This window comes from Maylandia zebra, linkage group LG17 (genome assembly GCF_041146795.1).
Source record: "Maylandia zebra isolate NMK-2024a linkage group LG17, Mzebra_GT3a, whole genome shotgun sequence".
In the NCBI taxonomy this organism is placed as follows: Eukaryota; Metazoa; Chordata; class Actinopteri; order Cichliformes; family Cichlidae; genus Maylandia; species Maylandia zebra.
In genome coordinates, this window is record NC_135183.1 from 38,917,358 (window position 1) to 38,943,545 (window position 26,188).

Genomic DNA, 26,188 nt, shown 5'->3' on the forward strand with positions numbered 1-26,188 from the left:
CTGGAATTAGCTTGACTCCGTGTGTTTAAGGTTCTGGACATGTTCGGGGAAATAAATGAATAAATAGCCAACATATTGTCAGCTCCCGTATTATAAACGGAGAAGTGTCCGCCTCAATCCCTTTTCGAGTGGAACAGTGACGGGGTTCGAGGAAAACGGCCGTATATTTGACTCGTTTCTACGCTCGCCGTGTAGCGGAGACGTTACGAGTCGCTGCGAGCCAACCTCACGCGAGATTTCGCTGCTCCTGACCGATTCAACATGGCGCCGTAGGAACGTTGTTATTGTTCCGTCGCTCCTGCTAGCTCTCGCTGTCCGACTAAAACTACGTAGATAAAAAAGGCCGAACGCTTTCGTGCGGGCATGAAAGGAGCATCTGGGGATAATGTTAAGATCCACCGGCTTCTTCCGAGGGATTGACTGTCCGTTTTACGCGGAACACAGCGAGGGCCAAGGCGGCAGGAATGGGTGTAACAGACCGTACTGTCACTTCAGGCACAGCCAGCAGAGACGGCCGTCCTACGGAGCACCGGCAGATGTTAAAAAGCAGAGAGACCTTCCTTCCGCACACAAAGGTGCTCGGCATTATTCTGTCAGTTACTGAATGGACCTAAATACGTGTTTGCACAGTTTGTAGGACGAGTGTGGAGTGGCACACGGTGCTGTGGACGTGTGGGAACTGGCAAATCACAACCAGAAGCCCTGGCAGACGTGTTATTGTTTATATCGTGGATGCGGAGTACATTAAAAAAAGAAAACCAAACCAACCTTTAAGGACGTGTAAAATAACCGCAGGCAGGAAATTGCAGCAGCGCACATATTCTGATGTACTGCTACAAAATTAGAATATTGCACACATGACTGCACAAAGCGAGGCGTGAAAAACGGGACTGAAGCACCAGATGAGGCGGTCACAGAGCTGTTAATATGAGCTCATGTAAAGCAGTGAGGGCGAAAAATGTTCTACTGCACTTGTAGCAGAAGGTGAGGCGTTCATGACCGATTCGCTCTCCAGTAGCTGTTCTGGTCTCTACAGTGTGTTCAGAGGCGTTAAAAAGACGGTGGCACATTCTCCTCGAAGAATGCTGCTCTGCATCCTACTGGACTTTGTTATATTATATGGTAATAATGAGCATTTCCAAGTAAACATTTAGGTTTTAAAATGGGGGGAAAAGAAAGCAGAAAATGTTTTAATTAAATCTGGGCGCGATCACATTCCCACACTTTGCTCATTCCTTTGCCTGCTCCCTTCTTTTCCTCTTCCCTTCTAGCCCCGTCTTTTACCTGCGCTATTCCCTCCTCTGCACATGCGCAGATCACTTTGTATCCAGTCTGCTCGACCTGAGCTGTGGTCATTTCTAATCCTGTCCATCAGCATCCGGCCACCTTCAGCTCCCAAGCCACACATCATAGCAGGTCTCACTAACATCTACTCGAGCATGCACACGTTTCACTCATCCACCTTCATTCTCCACTGTTACACCTGTCTCCCTCTCATTCATCGTGTATTCTGTCCTGCTTCTACTGACTCTGATTCTTCTTCTCTCCGGAGTGTAGCTCCACCTGCTGCTAACTCTCACATCCACGTCCCTGTGCAGTTCTCCTTAAACCTTTAACGCTTCCATTACAGAGCCTCTGAAGCTTTCTGTGCCATTTGTGTCCATATTTAAACGTCAACTCACGTGGTGATAGTTGTGATTATGCCCTAGTTTAACTTGATCTAGCCAACTGCATCTGATGGGAAGAACTGTATCTCGCTCTCCTTCCATCAGTCTAACAGTGACCTCACCGTCTACAAATATTTGACTACATAAGGCAACAATCATTTCCACAGATTGAGTGAGTGGCCTGTAAATTATTGCAGGAACAGTGAATTTTCTACATACAGGGACAGAGAAACAGCTGCAGTGTGAATGCATCACTTCCTGGTTAATATTTGACGTGCTTAACGAGTTGGTTGTATCCGGTCATTTCTATTTAAAATGCACACAGTAAATGATCACTTTTATTCTTCCCTCCAGATCAAGGCTACGATCCCTTCAATCCTGAAGTAGTGAGACCGCAGGAGCAGCAGAATGGCAAGCCGGCTGCCTCGGGCGACATCAGTGGCGCCTTGGAGCTGGTCAACAAGGCCATCGAGGAGGTCCGGAGTCAGGTGGAGCGGGAGAAGAGGAAGCTCTCTCGGATTGGGGACGAACCGTACAATCCCAGCGAGAACGCCAGCTTGTCTTCGTGCAAGACGGACACGAGTAAAGCGGCGGGTTTGCACTTGGCCTATGATCCCGGGAGTTACCAGATCACATCAGGAGGGTATAATCCCACCCCTGGCTGCAGCAAGTACACCTTGGATTCAGACAATCAGGGGCACAACAGCAACTCTATGGAATATGTTCCCACGTCGCTGAAAAGGCCTTTGTCTCGGACACACTCGCACCAACCTCCTTCTCCTCCTCCTAGCCCAAAGCGTTCGAATAGCACGTCCTCTTCAAAGTGCAAATACACTGTGGATAATTCTAGGCCATCCACGGACATGGAGTACGACCCGCTGTCCAACTACTCGGCTGGAATCGCTGTGAAAAACAAGAGGAGTGAGGGCGCTCGGCCCGTCAGGACAGAAGGCAGCAAGGCGCACAAGCTGTCGGGCTCGGAGTTTTCCGATGAGGACTATGTTGTAGCTGCGAAAAAGCCACGGCAGCAAAGCGTAGACACAAAAAAGTACACCTTCTCTGACTCTGATGGGGAGAGCTCTGGGGCAGAGTATCGCCCCACCTCGCTTAGCAATCTGCAGCAGAGAAAAGCCGCCCACGGCTCAGACTCTTTTGGGAAGGGGAGAAAAGGGAGTGGTGAAAGTTTGCTAAATGCACTGATGCAGAGGAATAAGCAGGACTCTGACACCCAGGAAAATATTAAAAGAAAGGACAGCCCAGAGAAAAAGAAGAAAGAGGGAGGTCAGACTAGTCAGGAGAAAAGTAGCAAGACTGAGAAACTACATAAACTTGAAAAGGGAGCAAACAAATCATCCGGTAGTAAGAGTAGCGTCAGCAGCAGCAGTAAAGACAGAGGGTCGATAAAAAGCTCAAACCAGGATTCGGCGAAAAAGGAGAACAGGAGTCACGACAAGAAAGACGACAGGAAGAACACAGTGAAGGTTAAGACGTCGGATAAAATTCGCAAGGAAAGCAGGGACGAAAAGAAGAGCGACACCAAGTTGAAAACTTTGGATAAAGTGAAAACGGACTCAAGCAAGCAAGATAAACATGCAGAAAACGGCGCGAGGGAAAGCAAGAAGCCGAAAACATCAGACAAGGAAAAGGAACAGAGCAAATATAAAGAGCATCCCCACAAAAACGGGAAGCTCGATGGTATTAGAAGAGAAAAAGATGCGAAAAAAGTTAGCAAAAGCGGTTCTAGCAGCAGTAAAGCGAGCCCATCGAACAGCAAAGATAAAGCGAGGCAAAGCGTCGGCGCTTCGAGTGTAAAGAGACAGAGTTTGAGTCTGAGCCACGCTGATCTGTTTGGAGACGAGAGTCCGGACGAGGCCGAGCAGATGGAGGCGGACTACGACGACGAAACCGAGGAAGTCCTGGTGAGGAAATCTGCCGACGCCTTAAAGAGGACTCGTCTAAACAAGAGGAAAGCGTCGGAGCTGACTCCGTCCTCCTCGGAGGACGAGGGCGACCGTGACGTGGACTGCAGCAGGGCGGGCAGGGACGAGGTTGACGGCGTCAGATTTGACCTGTCCGGTTTCCAGGACGATCTGGACTTTGACTCGGATCCCATGGAGGAGTGTTTGAGGATCTTCAATGAATCCAAAGACGTGAAGAAGGAAGACAAGGGAAGGCAGGCCAAGCAGGTGCTGATGTCTGTCGCGCTTTAGCCGTTTCCTTTTTTTTGCTAATGAATTTGCTTTGATTTCAATAGAAATGTCGTGTTGTGCCCTCTCAGCAGCACTCTAGGGACTCAGAGGAGGAGAAGAGCACAGACAGCACTTTAACCACTCTCTTCCCTGGTCAGAAGAAGAGAGTCTCTCATTTTGTTGCCAAAGGAAATGTAAGTTTCTTCCAGTGTTTTTGTTTTTCCCGTCCTATAATCTCACAGTCAGGACCGGCAGCAGGTGTCTCTGAGGTTGCTCGTTATATAAAGAGTGAGTTTTGTGCACAGTGTCGCACAGAACTACAGTTAATCATCTTACGACCTGCAGGCTTAGTTTAATGCTCATCTTTGATTGGGATATGGAGAAATAACACGTATTGCACAGTGTAACCTTTGACCCGGCTTTTCTTGCTGACGAGTCCAAGGAGACATCTTTAAATGTCTTTGATCAAAACCCTGAAATTTTACTATCATCCGCTGTAAGAAGAAATACAACAAAAACAACATAAAAGCTATAAAGGTTTCAATTTACATGTCCCTAAACTAATGAACTACTTTAAGTAGAGTACTGGCAGTTGAATAGTGCCTCTACCTGTTCCTATAACACCAATAATATTTGCATACTAAACAATAGGTTTTTTATGAGGGGTTAAACTCGATAGAAACACCACAATAGAAATAGAAAAACACGCGGCAGAAGTTTGACACAGCGAGGAAGCTACAGTAAGAGGAGGAACGGGAGGTTCAGGGCTTCTTTGGCTGAGGAGGAGTTCGTCGTTACCACTTGAAGTCAAATGTTTGCGGCTCGTTCACGCTTCTGTTGTCTCTGTTCTTTAAACGCCGGAGTCACGGGGAGGCCAGACAGCAGACCTCGCCTCGACTCCGTGTTATTTCAGTGCAGGTGTGAGTTCAGGAAACGCGGCGGGCGAGGAAGTAAAGAGCGAGAAGGCGATCTGAGGCTGTCGGGGCTTTCCGCTCATGATTTGTCAGTAGTTAGCCAGTAACTGCTCGACTGGGCGTTTCCATACCTGTGGTGACAAAATGGTCAGCAACAATTTGGGTGATCTAATCAGCGGGTGTCAGCTGACTTTGAAGTGTAGCTTTTTTTTTTATTGCATCATCAGCTCTGTTCTGAGCAACCAAAATAACATTTTTCAGTTTTTTAATCTAAGAAATAAATTCGGCTTACATGTGGCAACCTGTGAGCTCTAACCTCTGACTCACAGTTTCATAGAGGAACTGCCTCCAGACTGATCTGTAACGGTTTGTGTTGTATGTACGTCAGCGCCTTCACTTTTAGATAAAACTTCCTGTTGTCGTTTTTCAGACTGATGCACCTTCCAGGACTGCGGTGCGGCCGTATAAGAGACCCACGGCCCAGGAGATCTGCTACCAGCGTATGCAGATGGCCCAACAGCAAGCGGCTCAGCTCTCTGCTTCGGTCAAAGCAGCCACACAGGCCTCAAGCCCCAGCTTCTCTGGAGAGAGGAAGAGAATAGCGCACCGTCCTAACCCTCAGATAGCATCCTCCAAAACAAGTACGAGTGGCTCGGTTTTCTTTGCCAAGAGGCAGAAATGGCAAAAATCTAAACGCTGACGTTACGTGTGTGTCTTTCTGATTTAGGTCCCGCAGACACTAAACATGCTGCAGGTCGCGTGTTATCCCCCAGTCACACCCTTCAGAGTGTCAAAGCTCAGACCACAGTCGGTATTTTGTCCAAGACCTCGTCTACCGTCACGCAGAAGAGGGTGGCGCACACACCCACCCTGAAGGTATCCCGAGCTTCCTGTAACCTGATGCGTCGGATAGTTTGCGCACGTGGCTTGAAGTCATTGTTCTCTCTCCGTTTTGACCTTTTCAGAGTACTTCAATGAGGCGTCCTGTCATCCCCACCGAGTTCGGGGCCAAAGTTCCCACCAACATCCGCCAGCGCTACCTCAACACTTTCATCGATGAATGCGTCAAGTTTTGCCCATCGGAGGACGGCGCCTTCCAAATGGCATGAACAGCACATTTGAAACAGCCTAGGCTGTTTTTGTTTTGTATGAACCATAGATGGTGAAAAACATGGACGTAGCTACAAACCTGCATTCTATCTAAAGACCACCAGATGGCGATAGCTGTGGTCCTGTAAAGCCCGTGGGGGAAGCGGCTCACCGAACACTTGTGTGTTCATTTTATGGGCTCAGTCACTCATATCGGGTCATTTTAAATAAAAAATTAGGGCTATTTTAAAAATCTTGATCATATTGTGTATGAAAATGGAACCGCACACTCGTTGCCTCTTTGCATCACTCTTGGTTTTTGAAACCAAAGTGGCGTTGGCGGGGAAACGGTCTTCACAAGGCTTTAAAGCGGGACTTGAGACACCGCCAATGTCGCAGTAGCTACGTCAGTCTTTTCTGCCCTCTGTGGTTCTGATGGTGGATAAAAACCGTTGATGTGCTGCAGCGGTGTAAGCGGAAAGTCTCGTTTCAGGCCCTCGATGAGGAGAAGCTGGTGTACGAGCGCAGTAGCAGTAAGAACATCTACCTCAATGTAGCTGTCAACACGCTAAAGAAGCTCCGGAGCAAGAGCAGCGCCAGTCCGTCTCCCGTCACCAGTAGGTCACCAGTAGGGGTTTCCCATACACGTTACAGTGGAGCTCTTTACATCCACAAACAACGACGTGAGTGCAGCAGAAGTAGCAGGTTCTCCATATACAGTAAACATTTGGTGTTTTTTTTGTGTTTTCCCCGCAGAGGAGCCGGGGTCAGTAGCTAAAAGGAAGCCACAGTCCCACGAAGAAGTTCTGGGAGGTCGTCTTGCTGCCACAACCAGCTTCACTGTAAACAGGACGGGTAAACAGCAGGAGGAGAAACTCATCGGTGAGAGGACGAGTCCGATTTCACGCCGCTCTTTCTCTGGCCTTGTTAGGAACGTTTCCTTCCTCCTTTTGGTTTGCAGATTAAACATCTGATAAAGTGAAAAGTGCAGGACAGAGAAGCTGAAAGATTCTTTGTGTCAAGCAGAGACTTGTTTACTTGTTGAGGCGCTTTTACTTTAACAGTGAAGCTGTTCAGATGGTCTTGTGACTGTTTACCGCCAGCTACCTGCCCCGTGACCCGACGTCAAATGCAGCGTGTTTACGAGACTTTTTCTAAAGGGATCATTCACTGATCAGCAGCAACTAATAAATCCTGTGATATGTTTAAAGAGCAGTAGGTAATTCAATTGAATCAGCTGTGGTGGAAATAATCATTAGATGTAACCTCAGATCGTCTGAGCTCATCTCGAGAAGAATCGCAGTCGCGTTCGACGATTGCAGCCGTCGTCCTGAGTTTTCAGCGTCTGTGCAAAGACGTCATTTAGGTGTGTGCGTCTCCCTGCAGGAGCCACACTGTACAGGAAGATGAAGGCGTACCTGATGACAGAGGAGCAGCTCCAGCAGCACGGATACCCGCGGCCGAACCCCGAGGCCGCCGGCAAGGCCGTCGTTTACAACCAGCCCGAGAAGAAGGGCGTCGCAGACCGTGAGTGACGCTCCCGCTTCTCCCTTAATCGCTGTTAAACTGTGAATTCATGTTAACAGCAATATGAACGTGATCTGCTCTTCTGCAGCGTTTAGCAAGATATGCTGTCGATGCGGCGCAGAGTATAAGGTCAACGTCAACGGCAGCTGCGTGCGGAAGGAGGAATGCAGCTTTCACTGGGGACGTTTGCGCAGACACAAAGGTGCGTTTGCTTTATTCATCAGAAGAGCATCCCCATCAGTCTCCCAGTCGGCACCTCAGCCATCTTTGCCTTTCCCTTCTGCTTCTCATTCACTTTCTTTCATTTATTTTTATCTGCTCCTGTCTGTCTCCTCTCTTCAAGTTGCTGGAGGCTGGGAGACCAACTACAGCTGCTGTGCTGCAGCTGTGGGCGCTCCAGGCTGCCAAACGGCCAAGGTACCCTTAAAAGAAAGCACTACATAACAGGACAGCACACTCCCCATCTACATGTATTAATACTCCGTGTATTTAATACAACACTGTAAAGACTGAAATATCTTCTATATGTGGCTTTTTGGACCTTTCTTCATTCCTTTGGCAGAATTGCTCCATCTCATACAGGTTGGAGGGGAGCACTGGTTTTCTTCCGTTTCCAGTTCCTTCTACAGGTGCTTGATTGGTCCTGAGCTGGGACACTCTTGTGGTTTCTTGCTGGTGTGTTTCAGGTGTCTTGTTTAAGTTTCTTCTTCTGGGCCTGAAATCTTCGCTCAGACACTCTGTAGCTTCCTGCGTCCACCTTCACGTCTCTCACCTCGGGTCCCCTTCGCAGGAAAACATCAGCGTTGTGCAAAACTGTACCAACTGTATTCATGAACTAATGCTAGGCGCTCTGCGTCATCAACATACGCCTTTGGGAACTTTAACAAAATAGATCAGCCGTTGTTTCAGACCGCAGGACTTTTTCTTCTCGTGGCCTGAGTCGCCTACATCGAGCTGCCTTTCAGCCACTGGCAGCAGGCTGTTCATGCTGTCCTGTGTCTTCACTGTGAGAAGTGTTTGCTCTGATTTTTCCCGTGGAGCTGTGACCAAGACGTTTCGTCCCACATTAGTCAGATCCAGGACCGTTAATGTTTCCCATCATTGTCTTTTTTAATGTTGCAGAGATTTTCTTAACATCCTCACATCTGCGCTTTGACACAATCTTGTCTCACAGGTGTGACGACAACACCAATCGGGCATAACATTATGATTGTCTCTTCACCGCGGCGCCGGCTAATTTAGGGAGCAGTGAGCATTTTGTTGTGTCAGAAGCAGGAAAAATGATGAAGTGTAAAGATGTGAGTGAGTTTGACGGGGGCTGCATGACTGGGTCAGAGCATCTCCAAACTGCAGCTCTCGTGGGTGTTTTGGGTCTGGAGGAGTCAGCATCTATCAAAGGTGGAGGAAGGAACAGCGGTGGACCAGCGACAGGGTGATTGATGTATGTGGGGACTGAAGGCGGCCCGCCTGGTCTGAGTGACTTTAAAGGGTGTGTTGCTAACATCTTGGTCTGAAGCATCATAAACCTGACAGCTAAAAACGGTTTAAAGTAATAAAGTGTGCATAGATGTGTATAAAGTGCAGGTATGAAAGCACCTGATAAAAAGAGCAGGCGTGCACGTTCAGTTTCTTTTCTTTGAAGACAGATTCCTCGTTTGTGTCTAAACTTGGCTGTAACTGAGAGAAATAACAAGGAAGCAGCAAAGTGCCAGTCGTGATAAGAACTGGTTTGTGGTCATGGTGCAAAGAATCCTGCACATTGCACGTCTCCTGCCGATGACCTTTCCGTGACCTAAACGCAAACTCGCAAGGTCGAGAAAAGACGAGAAGAAGATTTCTTGCTGAGAGCCGCGTTGTTCAGAATCTACTCGCACAAAAGTACCTGATAACACGCCGACGGACGTGTTTGATGAGAGTCCGCTTTGTTAAAACTACAACGTCCTGCAGATGGACTACAAAGGTGCATCTTAGATAGGCGGAAAGCACAACTTTGTTACCGGGGTTGGAGTTACTCGTTGCAGCTGTTCATCCTGCTGCGCCTCCGGCCTTCATTAAGGTTTCTCTGCGATGCCTCCAGCTTTTTAACTGACGGCATAAATCATACAAGCTCATAATCTTGATTTATTAAGTCTCACCCAAGGCAACAACTTCATAAGACGCGGATTTTATTAAAGCAGCGTCGTGTTCAGAGTTCAGCGGTGGGTTAGAGGTCGGTTCAGAGTGAGATGGACACGAGTCACTCATGGTTTCAGTTGATGTGTTGAATCACAGCAGGGCGCTGCATCGATTCGACCTGCGGGACGGAAACACCGAAGCCCCTTTGCTTAATATCTGGAGAATTTAACCAGCTCTCATTACGGCTGCAGTGCAGCTGCCTCCAGGTCGTTTCACTCAGAGACTTTTGTATCGTCCTGCTCTTATCTAGCAATGGATTAGCAGGAGTTGATAAAAAGCCAGCACACTCGGGGACTGATCTGCTCTTTATAGAGGTCGAATTGACCTTTTTAATACCTTATGTTACATGTATCCCTGTTTATTTACATATGTACATATTACTAAGTTTATCAGACCTAAAACGGTTCCTGTCCCCACAGCAACACGTTCAGGACGGGCGTAAAGAATCACTGGACGGCTTCGTGTCGACCTTCAGCAAACCTCTGCCTCCAGATGGAAACGCAGGGGTGTTTGCTCTGGACTGTGAGATGGTGAGTTCACCACCATCTTCAGTTTTGTGCGTTTTTATAGTTAATTTATTGAGTTTATTGTTGATTTATACGTAGTTTCACCTGTGAAAACTTGGCAAATAATTATGCTTTTATGCTTTTTTTGTTACTTATATGTTTGCTAAATAAAATCTTTATTTCAAAGAGAGTCTCTTGTGTAGAAATGATGTTGTTTCTTGTCATTTATTCATTTTTCCCTCACCTGTGGAAACAGTGTTACACAAAGCAGGGTCTGGAGCTGACCAGGGTGACGGTCATCGACTCAGAGATGAAAGTCATCTACGACACGTTTGTGAAACCTGAAAGCAAAGTGGTGGACTACAACACGCGGTGAGTCCTGAGACAATATATCAGCCGGCTTTTGCTGCTTAACTAAACCAACAGTGATCTCGGGTCTGATTTTGATCTCGTGTGTGACTCACAGGTTTTCGGGTGTAACGGCGGAGGATCTGGAGAGCGCCGCCATCACCCTGAGAGACGTTCAGGCCGTGCTGCTCTCCATGTTCAGTGCTGAATCCATCCTGATAGGACACAGCCTGGAGAGCGACCTGCTCGCTCTGAAAGTGAGTCGCTTCTTCACTGCAGAAAATGTAAAGCAGTTTCATTTTTCCTTTTTCCCCTTCAGCCGTCCACCCAGCTGTGCAGGTTTCCTGAAAGTCTTGTGAATATCATAACTCGAACAGGATTTTATATCGTGTGTGCATCTGCTTGGAGGGTGAGAGGTAGCGCTGGTGGAGGACGTCCTCCCTCTGCTTAAAATGTATTAACTTAACCCCACGAGGTTTACCAAACGGTCACTGCAGTGAGTTTTTTAAAAGCTATGATGTCACAGCGTGGGTGCTTTCCTCTCTGGATTGCAGCTCATCCACAGCTCGGTTGTAGACACGGCCATCGTGTTTCCTCACCGCCTTGGTTTGCCCTACAAGCGTGCCTTGAAGAACTTGATGGCTGATCACCTCAAACGCATCATCCAGGACAACGGTGAGAACGATGTCATTGATTTCTTTGTAATTCTTCATAAAAATTGAGCACCGCAAACACCGGTGTTTCTCAGCAGCATCTAAACTGATCTGTGTGGAAAATGACATGAATGTTGTTTGAATTGCTCCGATTTAGTTTGGACGTTTTTGGAAAATTAGGAATGGGGGTGGAGCCTGTGAGGGCTGCGATGTGCACGGTGTCACACACGGTGTTTCAGGATGAAAAGAGTAAATTGCTGGTAAATCTTTAGGGGAGGACGGCTCTTCAGATGGATGCTGCTCCAGTCATTTTATGAAGTGGGTGAAATAATAGTTAAATGATTAAATTATAACAGCAGTTTCATGGGAATGTAGTAAACCTGGAGGGTCCAATAAAATGAAAGTGAGCAGCTATAAATTTAAACTCATGAGTGGAAGCTCATCTCACACAAGTTTTAATTCTGCTGGTGAAAAAGACAAAGTGCTTCAGGTCTAACTGATGTGACTGCAGTGTGACCGTGTCACCAGCAGATGTCGCTGCAGAAGCCCGAGTGTTTGGGGAGAAATCTGTGTTTTTGACCTGAAATACAAACGTCCGTCTACGACAGCAACAGCTTCACGTCCTCAGTCATCCAGGTCACGGTGGCAAGAAGGCACCTGGACTTTGTTTTGTTGGTAAAGGCTTTTCAGCAAAGAGGCTTCTTCATGTCTGAACACTTGGTGTTCACAAACCAAAAAGAAGTCCACTTGCCTTCATTCCAAGTACTCAAGACTCTTATTTGTCCACTGTGAACGACCATCTTTGAACAGAGGGCGGGGCCTATGACACCAACTGTCTGCCATCGATAATCCAGTTCTGAGATCCTTCCCAGACGCCTCAACGCCCACTCACATCCTGGGCCCTTTGACCTCAGGAAATCACATGATAGGGTGGGGCCAGGTTTCCCAATGGGTTCACCTGAAACCCTGGCTGATTGTGACCCACACCCGTGTTCACACCTTGGCTCGTGTGATTAGGTAGAGGATCATTAGGGGGTCCGTTGTCACTCTTGGTGATTTACTCCCACAGAGCTTAAACTCTCCACCATTTGACCTTAGAACTGAAGAAGCTTCTCGGATGAGAGGTGAAACGTCTTCAAGCAGGTTAAACAAGTCCAGACGCTTTTCTCTCCAAGCTCCTTAGACTACGATGACCTGGATGACTGAGAACCTTCACAGAGACTCTTATTTTTGCTGTTCTTCTAGCAGATTTTCATCCTGGCCTTCAGTCATGAGTCAGTTGACTTTCTTTGAAGAGCTGCTTAAAGGGATTATTTTACTCATTAAAGTCACTTTACATGTGTTGAGAAGTTCTGAGAGCTCTTTGCCTCCGCTAGCTTCAATGACGGGAAACGTAGGAACAAATGGGGCTTAAAAAGAAGACGATGTTACTTCTTTGTTTGTAACTTGTGCGTGTCTTTTCAGTGGAGGGCCACGATTCGAGCGAAGATGCAACTGCCTGCATGGAGCTGATGATCTGGAAGATCAAGGAAGACGCAAAGGTCAAAAGATGACCTCTGACCCCTCTGCTCTGTTCTTCAGTATGATTTCCTGCTTTCATGCTGGTTGCAGGCGGACAGAAGTTCAGGAGGAATGCACTTGCTCTCACTAAGAACCTGTGGTCAGAGGAACGGGGGAGGCGGGGCGAGGGGGGGGGCGTTGAGCAGAGTTTGACATTTTAATCAGTAAAAGGCTGAGAGGTGATGATGATGATGAGAGGAGCTCGGTGATGATGCTGTCTACTGTGTTTGAGATGCGAGCTGTCAGCCCCCGTCAAAGCAATAGGAGCCTCGATTAACCATGTTTTCACTCGCGGATTTTTCTTCAGTTCTAAATAATGTAAGTTAACACATATTTCTGTTTAAGGCCTCAAACCTACTCATAATTAAAAACCGCTCCACGGGAGAACTAGTTAGAAAGTCGGGTCGTTGTCCACTGAACGTTAGGAATTATTATGATATTCATGGCAGGCTGTACCTTCGGCCTAAATTGCACTATAGAAATGCTCTTGTTGTTTAGGGCCCAAGTCTGAGTACCTCATGTGTGTCGTAACGAACGATGTGTTACTTGTTCTTAGTTACATTTAGGTGCTTTCAGCCGTGTAAATGCGCTTCTTCGCGTGGCACCTAGTTTCCTGTCGCTGGCGCTCTGTTTATACGGCGTTTCTAACAGAGATCGTTTTGTCGATTGCCTCTCAAACCTGAGAAATACTTGATTGTGTCGGAGGGCAGAAAACAAAATAAAGTCAGCCGGTTTGGTGTAGCTGAAGGATTCTCTGTGTTTTAGTGTCCAGGCACAACAGTGACGATCCACCGCTGTCTCTGCGTGAAGTAGAACCACAGGAATAGTCGTGCCAGCAGGTGTGACTTTGTTTTTCCTCCGTAAAATGACTCAATTATGTTCAGTTGTTGAACTAAGCCTTGGTTGTTAACAGCAAACAAATCTCCGTTTAGTGAGCATCAGCGAACCTGTGCTGTTTATGTTGGAAATGACTGAAAAACTACCAGTGCTGTAAATAAGCAGTTTTCCTTTTGTATTCTTTTTTTTTTTTTTTTTTTTTGGTGGTTTATCTTTTTCTATTAAAATCTATTAGTTTAAACTAAATGTTGCTCTGATTTCTGGCTCCATACACACCCGTACACCTGCCCGTCATGAATCCTGTGCTGTCCTTTCCTAATGCTCCTGTCATCGTAACACACCCACGTCACCAAGCAAAATGAATCCAGTGAAATTCCCAGTCGGGAACCGGCCAACACCCAGGGAACGTGGTAGAGCGGGACGCTGGCGGGAACTCTGTGCAGCTGACGTCTGGGCAGAAATGATGTCATCGAGTCACGTCGACATCGCGTTTCCAGCAGCTGAGTGTTTCAGGAGGCGGACCCAGCATTGGGGTGGTGGAACAAAAATCAAACTTGCAGTGTCCTAAAAATATAAAAGTTACTTAAGCTTACTTACTTTTAGGAGTCAGTTCATGTGAAGATGAGACTTGTGAAACTTCTCCTGTTGCTGTTGAATTGAGTGTGACACCTGTGATTCCTCTTATTTCTTTTAAGGCTGTTATTTAGAAGAACCCCTCTGTGAACTAGAAGTGCTGTTCTCTGAATAACAGTCAGACCTCGACATGATTTTTGGCCTAAAGAAGTTTGATTGCGAGGTTCCTCTCCCCTTTAGTCCAACCAGAGGTGGCTCCTACATCACAGAAGATCTATTCTCAGGCCTCACGTGTCGCACTGGTTTAAGTATCCGGTTGAACCACTTGTGACATCACTATTTAGTGTTAAACTGAACACACACACACCTTTCAGTGCAGCAAAGCTTAAACTTCCAACACATAATATTCTCAATCCTGTATTTTTTCCATAAAGGGGACTTTAAAGTGTGATACAGGATGTTTTCATTATTGTGCGTTTTCTCGAGCAATGTCTCATTTTAAGCTTGATTTAACAAACTGAGCTCGACATTTCGACAGACAGGGAAGAAAGAAATCATTTCCATGATCTCTCGAGCTGCTGAAAAGAACTTAAAAACAATGGTAAATGTAAATATTGCTTTACTTGTCCCTAAGGACCCCAAAGCACTTTACACAACCAGTCATCCACCCACTGGTGATGGCAGCTACATTGTAGCCACAGCCACCCTGGGGCGCACTGACAGAGGCGAGGCTGCCGGACACTGGCACCATTGGGCCCTCTGACCACCACCAGTAGGCAACAGGTGAAGTGTCTTGCCCAAGGACACAACGACCGAGACTGTCCGAGCCGGGGCTCGAACCGCAAACCTTCCAATTACGAGGCGAACTCCCAACTCTTGAGCCACGATCACCCCAGGAAAAAGGAAAGTTTCCTGCTTAAAGTTTGCAGCAAAGTTGTTAAAATGAGTTCAAACAGCGAGGGGCCACTTCCACTTGGATCCGTCACACAGGTGCTGTTTGTGTGCACAGCAAGTGCTCGAACTTTAGATTTTGCAGATTCTTGCTGAATTCTTGCCGCTCTGGACTTTTAACTTGTCGTGGGTCTCTGCCGTTGTTCAGATCAGAGGACTTCTTCCACCGCAGCTGCACAAATGCTTTGTGACAGTGTGACAGCTTTTTCTCGGGACAGGCCCGGGCCTCTTGCAGGCTATATGTCCCTTTAAAACAGCAGGTGCAGCCGGTTTAAACTCTCCTCTCTCCAGCAGATGTGTAAATCGTAAAAAAAAAAAAAAAAGATAAGAGAGAAATGCTAAACTGTGAGGCCCATCCTTTCTTCAGTGTGTTTGCCTATTAAGCTCCTCCCGTCACATGTCAGTATGCATTTCCCCAGGCCGGGCCACGGACCCCAGGTATTAAAAGAGCCAGTTAGCAGGGATCAATACCTACACAATGTTCCAGTGACAGGGAGGGGCCTTCCTAGTGTTTATTGAGTGTTCCAGAGATTTCGAACATGTGGAGCAAAGCAGCTTAGAGGGGTCGTCTTCATTATCAAATTCGATCAGTGCCTCTCTTTCTCTGTCCCCCGTGATCACCTTTGACTGGTGGTGGTGGTGGGAGGAGGGGGAAGCTGCAGGCCGGGACCCCAAAAGTGACCACATGCTGAGAGACGGAGGGCTGCATTATCTCTGAGAGGAGCAAAGGAACACTTTACTGCCCACATCGTGCATGGACTTAAAACTGACGTTGGAGTTTATCGAGTCTGTAATCGATAAGTCGTTAACAATAAATGATTGAGCTGCTACAGCTTTGCTCGTGGACCTTTGCTTCCATGGTGCAACCTGGAGCCAAGTGCTCGTAGGCTGTAAATAGCGATCACTTTCATCATCGATGTACAAAAACTGACACACTCGGATGTCTCGTTTGGTTAGATGCACAAATCAGAACTTCAAAAATATTAGTGAGAAAGATCCCAAACATACTGGCAACACAGAGGAAAAAAGGAGGGTGGATGGTTAAATGGAAAAGACTGACCTCGGGGAAAAAGAGGAACGAGAAAACATGCGCACAAATGGAGACTTTGGAGCAGGGATGTCAAAATCTTTTCACATCATGGACCAGACCAGTGCAAGGCCTTTAACTAAGCATCGAATCCTGAGATGCCTTAATACAAGAACAAAAGTTCAATTTCAACAGCACATCTGGGTTTTTCATTGCTGAGGCTGCCTTGTATTTATAAAACACAAGGTTTTTATTAATATGTAGCTGCCTCCACCAGTGTGTGAATGTGAGAGTGAATGAATAGTGGCATTGTAAAGCGCTTTGGGTGCTTAGAAAAGCGCTATATAAATCCAATCTATTATTATTATTATATGCTGATTTTTCATTTATTAAATTTTTTGCTTTTACTGTGGAACCACCAAAAAAGGTTCAATTGTAAATAGTTCAAATACCTGGCTTTTACACTTAACTACTTTGGTATCATATTTATTACAACAGCAGCTGTAAAACCTATAAAAAAATACAGTTAAAAATTCCAAATCTATGCCTTCCTTCGTATTTCTCAAAGCCTTCGAGGAGGCCGGATTGGAGTCTTTACTGGGCCACTTCGGGCCCACAAGCCTTCTGTTTGACATCCCTGTCCTAGACTACATTAAAACTTCATAAATGGTCTACACAAGCACGCTGCTCCCCCTTTTCCTCCATCAGGTCACTCACTCTCTGGACTTCTTTAGCAGCGGTTGCCTGTGTAAAGTATTCGCTCCTCATTGGTGCGTACGGGCTTCAAACTCCTTTAAAAGTGCAGCAAAATCACTATTTACACAGATTTTATTGTCACTGGGTTTAAGACCCACTGAGTTTCCCCTCTGTTGGTCTGACTTCACCCCTGCTCCCCTGTGTAGCATGCTGCGGGTGCCCTTGACCCCGGGGACACACACAGCTGCCCGTCCCTCCCTGCCTGTCTTTAATCTATAGCTCCAATTAGGAGACTGATCTTTACTGAGCCCCTTATTGATCAGCTGGTGTGGCTGCTTATTACCGTGCTCCCAGGGGCTGCAGAGGACATCACAGTAAGATAACGGGACTCGAATTGCACTTTAATTGTTGTAAAGCAGAAGTTATTCAGGTCTGCTGGATTTCTTAGTGTGTGTGAACGTTTGCTTGTAGCTGTCATAACTCATCTCCTCACTGCCTTTTCTGAGCCGCAGTGTGTATATTTGAGCTTTTCGTGTGTGTTTGCAGCCAGGTCAATGTCACTCTAAGCCCCGAGTGTCATAGTCAGTGTCAGGCCTCAGCGTGATCCTGGCACTCACAGGGACTTAAGAGGACCGACCGACCCGCCGCCGCCGCTCTCCCAGTCCCCCCTCAGGTCAAAGGCCAGCGGGCCCTATCGATTCCCCCGAGTGTTGTGCAGAAGTCTTTAGATCCTCTGCTCTCCCTTCTTCTGCACACATGCTCCCGGACTCTTACCCCCCCTTCAAAAGGCCTCCCAATTGTATTTTGCGCGCCAATCGATCCATTCGGTGTCCGAGGGGGCCGTCCTTTAAGATAACTGACAACTACAAAGGTCCCGTCCTGACAGGCCCTTGTCAATACAAATTAGTACTATTGATAAGCAATTAAAGAAAGACTGGGCCACTATATAAAACATCTGTTAAACAGGAGGCATTAACATCTTACTGACCAAATAAAAAGAAGCAGAAGATGACGAAAAGCACGGCTCCAAAACCAAAACAAACAGGAGGCGAGCGCACGCCTGAAATCGATCAAAAGCCGAGATCGTTTACTCTAGTTTTGTTTTTTTCTGCAAAATATTTGACAGTTTGTCGGTGGGAGGCTCACAGGTTTCCCCCCTAAACTCAACTAAGATGTACCTGCACATGTGATGTGACAATAAAAGTGATTTGATTTGATTTGATTTGAGATGCACAAGTTAAAAACAGGATTTGGGACCTCACAGCTGGTTTGGAGGACCAGTCCTGATGAGACTGCACTCTCACTGGTGAAGGACCCACATTTTGAACTTTAAGGGGAGCACTGGCTGGTTTAATAAGTTATATTCAAAAGTTTTTCTCTTTGAACATTCTTGGCTTTAAACCATGGATTATGTCATTTTCTCCACACCCAAAAAGTTGTTCCTGTTAATGATTTCTAAAGCGAATATTAACCGCTACCATTAACACCTCCTAGTAAAGGCTGACTTATTAGCTTTGTCTGAATTGACTTATCCCCTGACTAACACACACAGCCTGCTGTGTGTTTGAAGCAGCGTGTGAAGTATGTACGAGCACTAATGTCATGTTTGGTGACACCGAGCAGGATGGAAACTGTAAACCGTTCACACCATCATTTTCTTATTGGGAGCAGAGCAGCAAGGTCCCTGTAATTCCCTCTGCTATGTGACAACAGTTATTAAACCTGCATAACACCTGCTCGGCGGTGAGGCTGTTGTCAGTGCCGTGACTCGGCCTTTTGTCTTCTATTCGCCGTAATCCACGCATGTGTAAGTGGATCCTCTAAGAGCAGGATAACTCCTCTTAAGTGGTCTTAAACTCTACAGGAGGGGCTGAAATCCACTAACTTCTCATTTACCTCTGCACTCCGGTCCTCGAGGCAAAAGCAGTTTTTACCTCGGTGATGGGACGGTACCCTCTCTCAGACAGCATTCACATAAACACAGATGAAATACGGCGACAGCGTCGGTTAAAGGTCACTGGGTGTTGAGAGTTTAAAGACGCTAAATGAAGCGCCTCGCTTGTGTCGATGGGTAGGTGGTGAACCCGGACGAGCCCTGCCGGCCCGCAGAAGGGGGAAATGAACCGGAGTGGGGGTGGGTGGGCAAGCGAGGGGGGCTCGTGAGTGAGTCGGTGGTGGCTGCTCTGGGATGGGGAGGGTCACACACAAGCACACTCTTTGTGTGCCTCTAATCCCCCCAGCCAACACAGCTTTGGCCAGGTTTCATCATGAAAGTGCCATGAAATAACTACTTTTTTTCTCTCCTCGCAGTAAATCTCCCCTAATCCTGCGGGCTGTGGAGACAAAGGCCTCCGGGACCTAATCCTGGAGCTTTTAGTGGGGCTGAGGGGCTGGCTGACAGAGCCTCTTCTAAATGACTTATTTCTATCGGACACTAATATAGCCTGACAGCCAAGAACAGTGAAAGGAGAAGAGGGAAAAACACAGGGAAGAGAGGAGCACAAACATTTTCACATATTTTGGAAGTCTAAGCAGTTGATTGTGTTTGAATGGGAAACAAGTGAAGTGAACCGTGGTCAACCCTCAAGTACACGGCATGGGACCAGCAGGGGGGCAGCTCAGGTGTTTTATTGTTGAGTATCAACACAAATGTGAGCAATTTTCTTACCTACAATCGATTTTTGGACTTGTTTTGCCATCAAAACATGTTTGATGCAGGTCTTTGCTTCATTTCTAAATGAACAGTCTGCGGTGCAGGACACACTCTTCAGACTGCATCAAGCATCAAGTATCCACACAGTCATTGCTGAAAACACAGACTTATTAGCCTCACTGTATCTGTCCACTTTACTGTGGAATAGGTTTAAGGGATAAACTCTATTAACTCTTTCAGCACCGTTAAATCTCTGTTTAACCTGGAAGAAGATCTCGTCTGATGAGGTTTCCTCGTTTTACTCATTGTTAACGTTGTTTTCAATCCAAGAATAAAGACTGTAGTTTGTTTTGTAGAAATGAATTTTGCATTTTGGGCTTTAAAACAAAAGAAATATCTTCCTTTTTCTTTTTCTTGGTCATTGGAGTATGAGTATACGGAGAAACCTGGATTTTTTTTTACACTGACACAAACAGTTCTGAAACGTCTTCTCCCGTACTAAATTGTTAGGTCAGCATTCATCCCAAGAATCTGGGCTCTGATATGCTGTTGTGAAGTTTCCTAATGAGGTGTTGTCTCATTATAAAACTGTCCAGTTTGGTTTGAAATGACAAACTTGTGACAGAAAACCTGATTATAAGCTGGAGGTGAAAGAACAGGGATGCAGATAAAGTGTGATGAAGACACCAAAGAGATGCATTCTGGGACATGAGGGCATCCAGTGTTTTTGGAGCTTTGCCAGAACTGAAGTCTCAGAAATTTTGTTTTATGAGTTCTTTGCAGAAATGAGCATCAGCGTGTCTTCTTTCTAAGCCTTGAGAGTCCAAACGTGACACCATGAGCTGAAAACAAAAGTGGAAATACTTCAAAGTGTTTGCTGTTAAACTAGACATGGTTTTAAAAAAGTGCACCAGAAGTGATGGCGATGAAAGTATTCTGGCTCCACACTGGTCATTTGGTGCTGGAGGACTTTATTCTTTCTGGTGATTTGATGCAGTCCTTGATTTGGTCTTGTGTCCCTGAGAGGACTTCTAATTTAGCTCAGCTGGAGCTTATAAATTGTTCTCGCAGAGTAGGGTTCAGATTAACTTCACATTGTGACAGTTCATAGGCAAAATATGGTCCCTGTTAGCAAAACAAACCCTTAGAGAAAACCCCCTCCGAGGGGGAGACTGTCAAAACCAGCGGTATGGGAGAAAGAGGGACCGAGAAGGAGAGGACAATCAAAGGCTGTTATTTTAATCTGCCCTGCCTCGGAGATTAGCCGACCACATTGTTTTAATTGTTTTAAAGGGAGGGAATGAAACGCGCTCTTATAGGGAGATCCTTGGCATAAATCTCTCAAGTTCAATAGTTTCAAAAACTTGAGCTCCTCGCATCCCCCCTCTCTCCCCTCATCCCACCTAATCCCGGCTAATACCTTTCTTTCTATTGGCTAATGGCTGAGGGGAGCCTGGGTAAACGCTTCTTAAATAGCCGTGGGTGAGAATGGTTTGGGAGAATTAAGCCCATGCCACGACAAAGAGCGCTGCTCTGCGAGGATATAAGGCCCAAATTGGACTAAAAAAACCTGGACTACCGTTTACTGGCCGACCTGTGTGCATGCGTAAAGACGCACTTGGAGCTGGATCTCACGGTTCTGCTTTGGATTCGAGTATCAGGTAAAAACACGCACACTTTTAAAACTTAAATAAAAGAAAGGAGGAGATTTGAGTAACGTCTTAACCCGGATAGCAACTTACTATTCTAGTTTAGCTTCCTGGCTGCGTGATGATATCACTGAATTTACGAACTAAGACTTTTGAGCTCTAAACTGCGAGTTAAACGGCAGTCAAAACAGAAATAGCTCTAAAGCAGAAGCAGAAGTGATAACCCACGAGTGCAGACGTGATCCTAGATCCGTTCACACTGATATCACTATTATCGAAAGAGGCAATTATACCGTTTTATCTACTTTGACCCGTTTACGCACAGAACTTCAGATTCTGTTACACCAGCGTAAATAATGACGTCATTTCAGAGAAATCAGTGGAGTTTATATCAATAGAGTTTATGCTCATTCTCGCTCAGATTTTATTACAATAAAAAAATAATATGGTCTTTTATTAATTTATAATAAGACAAGTGTCACCGTGTTCCCATTTAATTAGTAGTTAATTCGTTTGGAGAGGAGCTGGCGGTGATGTGGAGACTTAAACTCTGGATTTTCGATTAATCTTAACTTCGCTTCGGTGGGCAGTTATTGTATCGATACCACAGTAAAGGGAAAAAACGCACAATCTTGAAGGTAATGAAGTCTCTCTGTTTCTTCAGGTTCAGCATGAACTCCTTGAATTTCTGCGGGACGTCCAGCGGCGGCGTGTACCCCTTCCACGGAGTTAACTCCATGCTGGTGGACCTGCGCCACCAGATGGCGGAGCAATACCACGCATACTCTGCAGCAGGTCCCACAGTGCACACACTCACTGTGGCGGAGAGGCTGGCAGGTGGGTCAGTCACCACGGTGGGATTACTTTTTTCTTTTTCTCACAATGTACATTAATCTTTTACAGCACAGCATATATCAATAACTACAGTTACTTTCAGATTAATAACACAAATTATGACCGATATTGAGCCTCAGGGAAGCAGTCTCGTTGCTGCATGATTATAATGTAATCTTTATAATGTAATATTTACACAAACATCAATATAAGTATATTTTATAGTGCTATTTGTTTAAATATTTGTACAGTGTGAGAAAAAGATATGTTTGTCCAGTACAGAAAACACAGTGAATTCCATCCCAAACTCATAGTGACCCATTTAAACATGGTGCTTAAGAATTATTCCTGGTTTAAGTGACTGTTGTTGTCCTTTTGATATTGTTGACATTTTTGTTGATCCTCTGTAAGTTGCTGAAAACGTGCCTGAAGTGATGTGCTGCTCCCATTTTCTTCCTGCCAGAGCTCATCCTCGAGGCTCGCTATGGCAACCAGCAGAAGCAGCGCCGCAGCCGCACTGCATTCACAGTGTCGCAGCTGCAGGCTCTGGAGAAAGCCTTCCAGCAGACGCAGTACCCAGATGTTGGCATGAGAGAGAGGCTGGCTGTTTGTATAAACCTGCCCGAGGCTCGCATTCAGGTGAGAGCACACCTCAAGTATAATCTTAAAATAAAAATGCATGTTTAACTTTGAGGGTCACTGCATTAAGCTTTAATAGTGTTAAAACACCTCACTTATTTGTGGCGCATCGGTCGTCCTGTCTTCCTCATCCAGGTGTGGTTCAAGAACAGGAGGGCAAAGTTTCGTAAAGGTCAACGATGCTCCCCTCTGTCCAGAGACCAGAGTCTGGAGGAAGCTCCACATCACAGCAAAGCAGGACACGAGGACATCAAGGCTAGAGACAAACAGGACATCACCTTATCATGCGGTGACAGGAGCATCCCATCAGCGCCTCCTCCTCCTGATGTGACCAAAAGCAGGGATTTAGACTCTGACACCTCACAGTGCCCCCTACGACTTCCCTCTCCTCCGCTTTTCCCCTTCATGGCAGGAGAGTGTTATAGTCACACACCTCACCAGCCAGTTGTAGGAGTGCTGTCCACTGAGCTCGCCTTCCCTCCGGTGTTCTGGCCCGTCATGCAGCAGCACAGCTCCACCCTCGGGATTCCTACATTGTCACTTACAAAAAACTGTAGCGTCTCCCTTCAGACTCCTTGCTCTAGTAAAGCAGTGCAACATCCGCATCTGGGGCTGTAAGTGATGTGGACCCCTGAAGCAGTCCTGTGAGAGACAAACCTGAAACCTGCTGAAAGTATATGTTTATATTCTGTGAGTTTCACCTGTCTGCATAAACGGATGTAACACTCTGTACTTTCACAGTTCATTTTTCCTAATCTGCTCAGCGCTATATAGCTTGTTACACTGCTAAGTACTAGGATTAGGGGTAGACAATTAAAAAACATAGCAAAAGCATTTGGGAAAAGTCATTTTGTAACTGAGCACTGAAGCATAGAAATGTTAAATAAAATCACTGGCACCTGCTCTTTCTATTATTTATTTTAGACTCAGAGTTCTCTTTCAAGAGAGGATTATGGTATAGACCATAGCCAGGAAAACAGTGGAACTGTTGGAAATGAAGTGTGAGCAGCTTGGAAAGAAAAGCAACTGGACTTCTTTAAGCTCTTTCTGAACTAAAGAAGATTCACAGCTGAGAAGTGAAACGTCTTCAGGAAACTTAAAGAAGTCCAGTCGCTTTTCTTTCCAAGCACCTTAGACTACAATGGCCTGGGTGACTGAGAACCTACTCAGACATTTTGGAAAGGAAGTTAAAACTCTGATATTTCCAGTGGTATTTAAAAAAGAAAAGAAAAAAAGAAGCAAGTACAAATACCAGCTCACTTTGAGGTATTCGTACTGTGAGGATTTTATGTAACTTTTAACTTCTGATCCAAGATTTTCAGCACTTTTCACTCCACTACCTTTACTAGACAGTTTCAGTCACTTACATGTAAATTATCCCATAATTCAGGAAATATGTTGTAATTATTGTAAACTGTTGTAAATTGTACATACAGTTAGTAAAATTGTATATTTGTCTTTTTTTCATTAAAATATTTTAAAATCTAAGTGATGTTTGACATGAATTAATTATTAATAACAATAATTAGTACCAATTATCATTATTATTATTACCATTGCGTTATTGCCTCAGTCACAACGGACTGAAAAGCTTGAAGGACTTTTACAACCTAATGTATGCTTCAACTATATGCTCCCTGTTTATCTGTAAAGGAGTATTTTTACAGACTGTAAAAGGGTTAGTACTACACTGTAATTTACAGTGTAGTACTAACCCTTTTACAGACTGTAAAAGGGTTAGTACTACACTGTAAATTACAGTGTAGTATCAGTACTAGTACGTTTTAAAAGGACGGTAGTAGTAGATGTTCGCCGGGCTGAGCAGCTCTACACTTGCAGCATGTTAGTTTCAGTTTTACCGGTGGTGCACATGTGTCAATCAAAAGCAACCGGTCTGGTCTGGAGCACGTAGTCGGGGAGCTACGATCGCCTGATGTTTCTGGTTATTCACCAAAGCGGTTGCGCCGGTTTTCCAGCGTAGCGCCGTGTGGCGTGAGCCCGGGTGACGCTGTGCAGTTAAGGGAGGCTTAAAGAGACAACAGTGAAATCATAGCAACTTGAGGATAAGAGGCACCAGACGAGGAAGATAGCGACGAACGCAGAACCATGACTTCGACTGCGTTTCGATAGCTAACATTTAAAGGTAACCATTCTTCCGTGACAGGGCTTCATTCCCAGCGGCTGTTTTTCAAAAAGCCGCAACGCAGTTTATTAACGTGCCTGGCGTGCTAGCTTGCTAAATGACTAGCTTGAGAGCTAAGCGGTAAGAGATCCCGGGCTGCCGTTGGTGTGCATTCGCTTGTTTAGGATTAAGGAGTTGCCCGGCAGTGGTCCGGGTAATGGCTGTAGCTGTTATCTGAACTAACATAAAAGCGACATTATGAGGTGACTCAAAGATATATATAGTTATATTATAGTATTTTTTTCAGTCGATAATATTTGTAACAGCCTCGCTTGGGACGTTATTTTTCGGTTATTAAGCATTTACTAACTAGCCACGTATATGTAGCTCAGGAAATGTCAGTCAATGAATATTTGATTCTCTGTAAGGCTTCGACTTATTTAATTTGAATGTGTTTGCTAACAGGTAGCCCGTGTTGTTGTGATACTGTGTTGTTAACAAATTGGCTAGCGTTACATCGTCGGCTGGGTTTTTTTTTTTTTTTTTTTAAAGCAGACGTTGGGCCAAGAGGATCGGTGTTTTTGGCAGGTACGAGCTAGGTTACCTTAATTCAACTGTGTGACATGTTGGCTTAACTACAACTTGAAATTAAATGTTTACATTCACTTACCGTTAATTCTTAATTAAATAGTCAAGCTAGCTACGACTGAAGGATGTCAAGCTAACTCGGGCTTCCTAGCCAGCGCTACGATAGCTTTAGAGTATCTGGCCTTGCCCGCCGAGCCAGCAAGTGTAATGTTACAGAGCCTTTCTTAAAGCTCATACCGACGGTATTCACTTTTTTAAAACGGCGTTTTCCATCTATCGTTCTTTATGGGGAAACAAATCGGCTAACAAGTATAGAAAGCGAGTCTTTGGGTTGTCCGAAACTAACGCTAAATGACAGCTGTTAAGACAGTAGCAACTTAGCAACTAGCTATCATTAACCTAAGCTAAAAAAGGAAGGTAAGTGACGAGGGAAAATTTGCCATTCCGGTTTGGTTACCGCTGCTCATTTGCATTTTGGGGTATTTTCTGTGGGTGTTTGTGTTCGTATTTACACGGTTTGAAACGGTCCTGCTAGTGTTATTGCTAGTTAGCTTTATGAAACTGGCCTTAGGGACATTATCTGGCTTAGGGAGGTTTCTTTTGGAGGGGGATCATTCATAAATGGACTGTCTTTGTGCTTCCAAATACCTTCTCGATACGTGAAATATGTCGCTGTTCGCTTTGCATGTTTTTAACAACTCTATAGTTATGTCAAATAGCTGTCATGGGAAAAACAATGCACCACTTCCTTAAATGGGACAGACTGAAAACATGGGCAGCCTACGGAAAGTTAACCAAGACAGCAAGATACTGAGGTCATTGGTGTTTTTCAGAAATATTCCCATACTTGCCCAATGTCCTTACATCATGTTGTTATTTTTAAATGTGTTGATAGTGTATTGGCCTCCGGCAGCTTGAAAAATGAAGTGCCTCGCATAATGCACTCTACCATTCCAGGAGCTGCTGTCATCTTTTGGCATGCACAAGCTGA

At 45.6% G+C, this 26,188-nt stretch overlaps 3 protein-coding genes across 11 annotated transcripts in view; all 3 read left to right on the forward strand.

The window, feature by feature from the left end:
- The first annotated feature begins 202 nt into the window (after positions 1 to 202).
- rexo1 (REX1, RNA exonuclease 1 homolog) lies at positions 203 to 13,711 on the forward strand. 2 transcript variants are annotated; one of them, XM_004553796.3, is made up of 16 exons: positions 203 to 575; positions 2,022 to 3,853; positions 3,946 to 4,050; positions 5,201 to 5,411; positions 5,498 to 5,646; positions 5,736 to 5,873; positions 6,353 to 6,476; positions 6,616 to 6,741; positions 7,246 to 7,386; positions 7,475 to 7,588; positions 7,730 to 7,803; positions 9,981 to 10,091; positions 10,324 to 10,439; positions 10,534 to 10,672; positions 10,970 to 11,090; positions 12,533 to 13,711. In XM_004553796.3, exons 1-16 carry the CDS (start codon positions 386 to 388, stop codon positions 12,619 to 12,621), a joined length of 3,780 nt encoding a protein of 1,259 aa, XP_004553853.2. In that variant the 5' UTR covers positions 203 to 385; the 3' UTR covers positions 12,622 to 13,711. The 2 variants fall into 2 exon arrangements, with proteins under 2 accessions (XP_004553853.2, XP_004553854.2); XM_004553797.3 differs by having other exon boundaries at positions 3,949 to 4,050.
- Positions 13,712 to 20,745: 7,034 nt separating this feature from the next.
- On the forward strand, positions 20,746 to 23,105 carry dmbx2 (diencephalon/mesencephalon homeobox 2). The gene is made up of 4 exons (XM_004553795.3): positions 20,746 to 21,026; positions 21,679 to 21,851; positions 22,312 to 22,487; positions 22,623 to 23,105. Exons 1-4 carry the CDS (start codon positions 20,968 to 20,970, stop codon positions 23,103 to 23,105), a joined length of 891 nt encoding a protein of 296 aa, XP_004553852.1. The 5' UTR covers positions 20,746 to 20,967.
- Positions 23,106 to 24,410: 1,305 nt separating this feature from the next.
- Positions 24,411 to 26,188, forward strand: part of csnk1g2b (casein kinase 1, gamma 2b) — a 40,702-nt gene continuing 38,924 nt past the window's right edge. Inside the window, exon 1 of one of the 8 annotated variants that reach the window (XM_012919849.4) lies at positions 24,411 to 24,630. The gene's annotated coding sequence lies outside the window, so the exon portion shown is untranslated. Of the gene's footprint in view, positions 24,631 to 24,730; positions 24,873 to 24,934; positions 25,198 to 25,379; positions 25,615 to 26,188 lie in introns of those variants that run through there. The other 7 variants (XM_004553793.5, XM_023152210.3, XM_014407335.3 and 4 more) reach the window with 7 other exon arrangements.

Coding starts and splice junctions, on each gene's coding strand:
- dmbx2 (XM_004553795.3), top strand. CDS start 20,968: ATGCGTAAAGACGCACTTGGAGCTGGATCTCACGGTTCTGCTTTGGAT. Junction 21,852..22,311: donor TGTGGCGGAGAGGCTGGCAG/GTGGGTCAGTCA, acceptor TCTTCCTGCCAG/AGCTCATCCTCGAGGCTCGC. Junction 22,488..22,622: donor TGCCCGAGGCTCGCATTCAG/GTGAGAGCACAC, acceptor TTCCTCATCCAG/GTGTGGTTCAAGAACAGGAG.
- rexo1 (XM_004553796.3), top strand. CDS start 386: ATGTTAAGATCCACCGGCTTCTTCCGAGGGATTGACTGTCCGTTTTAC. Junction 5,412..5,497: donor GATAGCATCCTCCAAAACAA/GTACGAGTGGCT, acceptor TTTCTGATTTAG/GTCCCGCAGACACTAAACAT. Junction 6,742..7,245: donor GCAGGAGGAGAAACTCATCG/GTGAGAGGACGA, acceptor GTCTCCCTGCAG/GAGCCACACTGTACAGGAAG.